The sequence below is a fragment of the Ascaphus truei genome, unplaced genomic scaffold (assembly GCF_040206685.1).
Source record: "Ascaphus truei isolate aAscTru1 unplaced genomic scaffold, aAscTru1.hap1 HAP1_SCAFFOLD_402, whole genome shotgun sequence".
NCBI lineage: Eukaryota > Metazoa > Chordata > Amphibia > Anura > Ascaphidae > Ascaphus > Ascaphus truei.
Window position 1 is genome coordinate 170,476 of NW_027456733.1, and position 9,525 is coordinate 180,000.

General features: G+C 38.2%; 1 protein-coding gene across 4 annotated transcripts in view; it reads right to left on the reverse strand.

The window, feature by feature from the left end:
• Nucleotides 1-5,651: 5,651 nt before the first annotated feature.
• Nucleotides 5,652-9,525, reverse strand: part of CALCB (calcitonin related polypeptide beta) — a 7,352-nt gene continuing 3,478 nt past the window's right edge. Inside the window, exons 4-5 of one of the 4 annotated variants that reach the window (XM_075583884.1) lie at nt 7,793-7,977; nt 5,652-6,098 (exon numbers count right to left, since the gene is read on the reverse strand). In XM_075583884.1, coding sequence (XP_075439999.1) covers nt 7,818-7,977 — 160 coding nt within the window. In that variant the 3' untranslated portion in view covers nt 5,652-6,098; nt 7,793-7,817. Of the gene's footprint in view, nt 6,099-7,792; nt 7,984-8,843 lie in introns of those variants that run through there. The other 3 variants (XM_075583883.1, XM_075583885.1, XM_075583882.1) reach the window with 3 other exon arrangements.

Consider the following 9,525-nt stretch of genomic DNA (forward strand, 5'->3'; position numbering starts at 1 on the left):
CATTTACCTCTATTTGGAGGGAGAAAGACCACATTGTATCTGTCCAAACCCAGTAACATGAAAAAAGACCTGCTAACTTAGAAAGTGGGGCGGGGCGAGCTTAAACCATGGGGGGAGGGGCCATCAACCTCCAAACAGCTGAGACCAGCTGGAAAAAAGTTAATAAACACACCGAATCTCAGCAAGCTCAAGAAACCCCAAAACATACCACATAATATATGTATATATGGGTATGTGTCAAAAGGAGTGCTACTGAGCTTGGTCAAATGTATACAACAAAAGACAGAAAAGCCCAATACTACATCCAATATGAAAAAAATACACAGTGAAATACTTATAAATTCTCTTGAAAAATGGTAATGTAGTTAAATCCTTTAGACAAAGCGTTATAAGCCTGCAAGCCATGTGCAAGCCACATCAAGACATGACCATTAGCAGGTCCTAACCCTACCTGATTAAAATTCTCAATTACCTATATTTGGAGGGCAAATGACCACATTGTATCTGTCCAAATCCAGTAACGTGAAAAAGACCTCCTAACTTGGAAAGTGGGGAGGGGCGATCTTAAACCCTGGGGGGGAAGGGCAACCAATCTCCAAACAGCTGACACCAGCTAAAAGTTAATAAACACACAGAATCCTAGCAAGCTCAAGAAACCCCAAAACATACCACATAATATATATATATGTATATAAGTGTCTAAAGGAGTGCTACTGAGCGTGGCCAAATTTTAATCAGGTAGTGTTAGGACCTGCTAATGGTTATGCCTTGATGTGGCTTGCCGGCTTATAACACTTTGGCCAAAGGGTTTAACTAAATGACCCTTTCTCAAGAGAATATATAAGTATTTCCCTGTGTATTTTTGTCATATTGGATGTAGCTTTGGGTTTTTCTGTCTGTTGTTGTATACAATTGGCCACGCTCAGTAGCACTCCTTTTGTCACACACACACACACACATATATATATATATATATATATATATATATATATATATATATATATATATATATATATATATATATATATATATATATATATATATTATGTGGTATGTTTTGGGGTTTCTTGAGCTTGCTGGGATTCTGTGTGTATAATAAGGATATCATCTGAGTAGAAACCTCAACCCCCCACTCATATTAAAACATGCCTGTTCCCCTGGCTCCTGTTTAGACTTATCAGGGCTCGGTTTGGGCATGGGCTAAACCAGGGGCGGCCAACTCCAGTCCTCAAGGGCCAACAACAGGTCAGGTTTTCAGGACATCCCTTCTTAAGCACAGGTACCTCAATCAGTCACTGATTGAGCCACCCTGGGCTGAAGCAGGAATATCCTGAGAACCTGACCTGTTGGTGGCCCTTGAGGACTGGAGATGGCCACCCCGGTCTAAATTGTAGTGGATACAGTCTCTCCATCTGTAGCAGCCCAGAAGAATGCATGAAGAAAAATGAAGCCCCCTAGCCAAGGTTGCTGAAAATGACATCCCCACTAAATGGTGCAAAGTAGTTTATTGCTTTGATTGTATATGATGTATGCCCATTATTTAAGGAAACTGTGTTACCATACATTTTTCCTAGCATAATAACTACTGTGCTGATGAAATAATAACCTAGTAATATATGGCAGCAATAAATATATTTTTTGCATTTATTTATTATGCATCTTTAGAGATCGGATTCTGTATATACAGTACTTTACGCAAGATCTCCACCAAAAATAAACTTGTTTTTTGTTGCTTATAGTTACAATTTTTATTATGCCACCTCCTCCATAATGTGACCCGATATGCCTGAAGGGAGGTGGTAAGAAAATGTGTGTAGGCATAATGCTACACAAGGTAAAGAATTGAACACTACCGTCGATACACTGACACAGGTCAGTTTGCCATAAACCCTCCCTGCATTTTAGCAAGAATTCTGAATACATTATACAGCATGAATGCAATGAATAACGCTTGAAGGCAGGTGGATTTTTGATTATAAATTGCAAGGCCTGCACATTACAGATGTACAGGTCACATGAAATTAGATTGAAAGCTCTTTATGACAGAATTTCACTGTGGCTGCTTATTTTGATTGGCAATCAAAGTGCTGTATAAAAATAAACAATGTTCTTTTTAATCAAAGCAAGACTACTCTACCAAACCCTGGTGCTTCCAATAATCCTAGGTGTCAAAATGGTATTGCTACAGACACTACCAATGATTTTATTTTCCATATGTACTGTTTTCCTACCATATGTACTGTTTTTCAAGATAGATAGATAGATAGATAGATAGATAGATAGATAGATAGATAGATAGATAGATAGATAGATAGATAGATAGATAGATAGATAGATAGATAGATAGTGTGATGTCTCCGTCACAGCAGTAGGATCTTATGTCCCAGATTAAGGCAGGAAACTTAGTATTTCTCTATATGGGGTTTATTTACAAGGATAAATAATACACTAACTGACCCACCGTCCCTTTAAGTCAAAACAAAACATAAAATAAATGCCTACTCCTCTTAGGAGACTAACTACACATGCAGCTTCAACCCTCACTGACTGGATGGACAGCTAAGCTGGTTACCACCCCAAAACAGGTACTATTATAGCTAAAAATATACAGTCTCTGCACACAGCAACATAGTGTTTCTCTTATCTGTTACTCCAAGGTTATGGAGCAGATATCACCGCTTCAGCACGGTCTCGCGTCCTTCCTTCCCAGGGGAGCTCAGCCCCATGAGAGCTCAGAGAATCTCTCTTCTGTAAGTCCAATGTTAAGGACAGGACATCCCTGCTTCAGCACGGTCTCTCATCCTTCCTTCTTTTTCCAGGGATTCACAACCCAGGCAGTCCCAGCAGGCTCTGCGACCAACGTCCAGTGAGCCCAGGGGACTGTGCCAGCTTCCACAGCTGGGAAGAATTCCTCTCTGTCCCCCTTCTCTGGGAACAGCAGTCTCTCTCGTGTTTTGCAGCTGCTTCTGGCTTCTCTAGGGAGATTAACTCTCTGTACGCTGGAAAGTCCCATAGCTGCCCTATTCCAGCACCTAGAGACAGTGATTGTATCACATATCACCCTCCCCAGCGTACCATTGTCCTGCGAAGCGGCCCATGCACAATTCCCGTGAACCAGCCTCTTTGTCAGAGACGTCTGACATCCCTCTCTTCTTTTTCCTTGACTTCCATTTGAAGACTTTTTCCTTCGGGGCAATTACTAGACCTTCTGGGCCTGCAGACTGGCACTTCGCTACCTCTTTGTCTTGTGCTGGTTTGAGTTTAGGGTTCAAGCTCTGCTTTTGTTGTGTCCCTTCTTGTAGAGGTTCCTGAGCATCCTGCTGTCTGTTAGCTCTCTCTGCCAGGACCTTATCCCCCTCATTCCATGTCTCATGGAAAATAGACTGTAGTACTGCAACGGCATTGCAGTCACGCTTACAGGCGCGCACCACGGACTTAGGCGGTTCAAGCGTTGTAATCTCGTTTGCAGTTGAGCGGTGTCCCCAGACCCCACTGTACCCTTGTCTTCACGGGCATTAGTCTTTGGGGGATACAGACGCTGGGGCCAGGCTAATGCCTTTCCTGTAGTGGAGACACCTGTGCATTACTGTTCCGCATAACTTTCTTTTGTTTTAACTTTACCACCATCTTTTCTATCTACTGCTTCTGTGACCCAAGTGACTGTTTTAGGTTTGTAACCTTTTTCTCCAACTTCATCTGAGAAACCTCCTGCTGGGCAGCAGTAGAGTCCAACATAGCAGTAGAGTCTAACGTAGACTCAGTCTTCAGAGCCTCAAGCTCCTCGCCCAGGTCACACTTTTGTTTCTCTGCCATCTTGCGGCCAGCACGCTAAGACTCCAGGTCCTTTCTCTGGTCTTGAAGCTGTCCTTCTGCATTTCTTTTTCCACTCAGTGCAGCTGTTAGTTCAGCTTCTTTGGAGTTGAGTTGTGATTCCACATCTGGCAGCTGATTCAGAGCACGGCTTAAGGCTGCGTTTATAGTGCCGGCGAACTATTATAGCTAAACATATGCAATCTCTGCACACAGCAATATAGTGTTTCTCTTATCTGTTACTCCAAGGTTATGGAGCAGATGTCCCCGCTTCAGTACAGTCTCGCATCCTTCCTTCTTTTTCCAGGGATTAACAACCCAGGCAGTCCCAGCAGGCTCTGCAACCACCGTCCAGTGAGCCCAGGGGACTGTGCCAGCGTCCACAGCTGGGGCGAACTCCTCTCTGTCCCCCTTCTCTGGGAACAGCAGTCTCTCTCTGTGTGTAGTCACTTCCTGACTTTTAAAACTCCATGTGCAATCAGGAGTTCAGCCTGTTAAATTAGTTTGCAGCTCTGCACCTCTAGGGAGATTAACTCTCTGTACACTGGAAAGTCCCATAGCTGCCCTATTCCAGCACCTAGAGACAGTGATTGTATCACAATAGACACAGATAGATAGATAGATAGATAGATAGATAGATAGATAGATAGATAGATAGATAGATAGATAGTAAATGAGGTTGAAAAAAGACATGAGTCCAAGTTCAACCTATGCTAAATTTGGACAACAGATACTTTATTCTATATCTATATTTACTTATTGATCCAGAGGAAGGCAAACAAAAAAACCCCAGTGACATATCATCCAATGATATATCATAAGGGGGTAAATAAATTCCTTCCTGACTCCAAGAATTGGCAATCGGATTAATCCCTGGATCAACATCCTTATTGTGTTTACTTATTTGGTATATCCCTGTATACCTTTCCTTTCTAAAAAGATGTCCAACCTCTTTTTGAGCAAATCTGTTGTATCTGCCATCACAGTCTCCATGGGTAATGAATTCCACATTTGAACTGCCCTTACTGTAAAGAACCCTTTCCTTTGTTGCTGGTGAAATCTCCTTTCCTCCAACCTTAAGGGATGACCCCAAGTCCTTTGTATTGTCCTTGGGACAAAATAGTTCTTTTGAAAGCTCTGTGTACTGTCCCCGAATATATTTGTATATAGTTATCAAATCCCCTCTTAGACGCCTCTTTTCTAATGTAAATAAATCTAATCTAAGACAGACAGACAGACAGAGATAGATAGATAGATAGATAGACAGACAGACAGACAGACAGACAGACAGACAGACAGACAGACAGACAGACAGACAGACAGACAGATAGATAGATAGATAGATAGATAGACAGAACAATTACACATAGCATTCTAATATGGAAATTAAAGTAAATTAAACCTCTTTAACAATGTAAGGGATCGAAGAAACTCATCAACAATTAAATTTTACAATCAGGTTTGTCACTTCTTCTTTAAAAATAAGATTGCATTTATTATTTTAAATTATTGGGATGTTTATAGAACCATGAAGTTATTTCCAGATTATAAACTTGTGATGACAGTGATCAATCATATTCCCACTCGGTCACTTTAAGGTAAAGTTTCCATTGAGATATTTGGAAGCCTGACTCCGATAATGAGCCCACCGCAACATGACAGGTTAAATGGCTTGTTGTAAGAACATCTCCTGCCTGACCAAGATTGGTTACCATTCAGTATTGGAGATTAGAAGCACTTTTCAAACTCAAGTAATCACAATTGTAAATAAAGAAAAGCATCTCAATCCGAGTGTATCTAAAATACTTTTTTTTAATCTTGCTGAAATTCACAATTGATACAATGTCTAAATTTTTTTTTTTTTTAACATACTGTACAATCATGTCAGTTCAATGTTTTACATCAAGGCACAGCACACCATATTTTACAGATATGCCTCGATAGGCATCAATTTTGTGTAATCCCCGAGATTTGCAGATTTACCATGATACGTAGCATGGGCCACATTGCACATATATGCCAGAAGATACATAATCATTGGATGCAGTCACATTTTATTTTTTAAATATAATCTAAAAAGAATATATAATAATTTAACTTTTAATAATTACCTCTTTTTTTTGTACAATACATAACAGAAGTGCTCTAGCATTGTTTTCAACCCCCCCACAAAAAAAATTGTTTATCTATTAGAAGGATGCAAAACTGATTCTTTTCTTGTTTGGCCTTCTTGATGTCTTGATGTTTTTGGAAGAAAGCTGACGTTGACGTCTCATTTTCATGGCAATCTGAAAAAGCAATTGCATTGTTTGTACATATTGTAATAATACTAATTAAATTATATATGTGTGTGTGTATATATATACATATATATATATATATATATATATATATATATATATATATATATAAAATTCAGACCCAGGGCCCACTGTACTAAAGAATTAACAACATGATGATAGGTGCATACAGTCCACAGAGATGGGTACAAGAACAGAAAGAGGACAGACACTCCAGTATCAAAAACAGTGACGTTTAATAACTTGAGAAAGGCTCATGCGTGAGCCGAAACGTTGAGTTAATAAACTTCACATTTTTTGACAGCCGGCACTCCACTTGTAAGTCTATGTAGGTAGGTGCTTGTCCCATAATCAATAAATAAACATACGATACCGTTATCACACGAAAGCAGAGGACAGCACTCGGGTAAGTCAGGTAAATAGGTTTGTAATGTGAATAACCAAGGCACAGGTAAGCAACGTTTCAGTCCCCACCACCTTGAGAAAGGTCCCGTTTGGGGACAGAAACATCGCTTACCTGTGCCTTGTTTGTTCACAATACAAACCTATTTACCTGACTTACCTGAGTGCTGTCCTCTGATTTCGTGTGATAATGGTATTGTATGTTTAAAGAAATATATATATATATATATATATATATATATATATATATATATTGAAAAAAAACAAGAGAAGAACAAATAAGAGCCCCTATAAAAATGAGAATGGAAGCCATTTCAAAAACTTAAATCTGCCTCCCATTTAGTAAAGTATATTGGAGTTGCAATAAAGAAAAATAATGTAAACATTTAACACATTCTTTACTGTTTTAAGGTCAAGTTAGGAAGGAGTTGGCCTTTTTTCTTTTACAGACTGACCTGAACTATACCTTTAACCCTTTCACTGTCAGGGAGGCCAGCAATGCATTGCAGAGCACTTTGAGAAGTTGATACTTGATGGGGAAACCCTAAACCACTGCTTAGTAAAAATGTTCCTTTATGTTGACTTAAAGATATATGGATAGGGTATTTAGGAGATGCTCATAGGATGAGTTAAGGAAGGTGGTCCATTATAATAGAATGGATTACAGTTTGTACTACAGATGCAGCGGCCGTTATTCGAACACTTCACGCGGTGTATACCTCGGAATACCCATGTCATGGCGCGGGATTTCTTCCAACCGTACCGCCTTTAGACGCGAGCGCAGGCGAGTGCAGAAAATGGCATTTTAGTGTTCTGGTTTTTAAACACCTGAAATTGACACAGTAGCACAGTACTGTACACATTACAATTCATTCATTTCATTGCATTTAATTGCACACATTCCATGAAATTCAAACAAAGCAACCGCGATAAACACGTGTGCCTGGGGCGATTGGCGGAGTTAATGCCGCGTGGAGTGCAGCAGCGCACACGAAAACGGCGCTGTGATTTGTTCAAATAACGGCTGCTGCATCGCATAACTGGTGCTCTTTTCCCCCCCTAACCTGCATTGCTTTAATCCCCAGGTGGAAAATATCATTAATCTCTGTGCGTAAGTGATCATTGTCACATGTCTCTTATTCTTCATAACAGTCCATATTTAAATCTTGCACTATACTATGATGTATTAGCAGCTTTACACCTGGTCCCCTATTTATCTCCTGGACAAGAAAATTCAGTTGATGGCAAAAGTGAGAGGTAGTGCTGTAAATTAGGATTACCATATTCCTGATGGCATTTCTGAGTTTACATGTGAATGCTTCTTCTTCGCCTGCCAAATGCTTTGGATCCAACGTTGGTTGGCACAAAGTTGTTCTTTCCCATTCCCCCTGACCTGCTCAGAAAGTCTGCCAGGCGGTGGGTCACACAGGTTGCTGTATTGCAAGATCTCTTCTGTGCTGTCACACTGTTGCTTAAAATAAATAGAAAAAAAAAAAGAATTGAGCACAGTTTAAGAAAAACAAACACCTGATTATGATATGCTTTTCAGATTGCTACCTAATATGCTTGAATGATCCCTTTGCTGCTAGTGGGACATTCCACACATATTGCTTTGAAATACACTGCATATTCCTCTAATATGATCAAGAGTTCGCAGATCAATACAAAAAAAATCAATTATTTGAAATCCATATTACTTGATAATATGAATATTAAATGTAAAGTATTTAGATTGTAGTATACCTCATTTTCACACAAATATGCTTACCAAAATGTAATACAGTCGAGCCATTAATTTTAATATATACATCACAAAAGTTACTTTGGGGACGTGTTCGGTTCATTTGAAACTAAAATGGGATATTTAAAATATATGTGTATATTTATATTGATACAAATAGTTTGTGCTCATGCATGTAAAAAGACCAGAATGTGTCCATAATATTAGAGCACATTTTAATTTGTGAAAATTGAATAAATCGTTGTATAAACTATAATTTTCTAATACTTTGTTCCTGATATAGGGTGCAATTATTAACACCAGAAATTAGTTTTAATTGAAATATCATAAGCAAGTTCAAATATAAAACTGTATTCAAATAGAAACTGAAAATAAATATGAATCAATTACAGTACAGTATTAATTTAAAATGTATATATTTTTACTTAAAGTCATAATGTTATTATTACTATAGCTATTCTCTTAGATTGTATAATATCCCCTAATAGTATTCATATTAATTGAAACTACTTAGGATGCAAATGCAACATAAATACATTTCTAATAAAGTATTCAATGTTTTAACAATGTGAGAAATTAAGAAGTGGGCAGTTTAATGAAAAGAGAACTCTAAAATGACAATGAATAATACAAAAATCTAGTCACTTTCCACCGTTACAATTAATTACAGGAGAGATGTCCTGGTTGTAGATTAAAAAAAACTCATTCTAAAATCAGATTTTTTCCCCCCAAACATTCAAGAATAAAAAAAAAATATTTTTCTTACCTGAATTGTTTAAAATACTACATAGAAACGCGTCAATTCTAGCTAGCCCAAGTTTTTCACAATGTATGAAATCTTATCGTTCTGTATAATGTAGGTTCATTCAGATCAAACAATGTTTGCAAAGCGTGTCTGCTGATCTATTTGTAAAATGTCCTTCCCCACCCTTCCATCTCCTCAATTAAAACCAAAAACCTGATCCTTGTAGAAAAATAGGTTTATTAATCAAATGCATGGTCAGGCATGAAATATGAGTTTATTTGTACATAGTGTAGCCAGCAATGAAAAAAAAAAGCTTATTTTTATATTCACTTGTAGTAATGTGAATAATCAGGTGGAATCTCAAATTACAGCATGTATATTTTTCTTATTTCGTTTTTTTTTTTTTGTATAGATGTGTGCATTGGTATGATTATCTAACTTGGTACTATATATGTGCTCTGCTTTTTAATTTATTTTGCTTCGCATTCGCTGTCCAGTGCTGAATCAAAATAACATGCCAAAGCAAT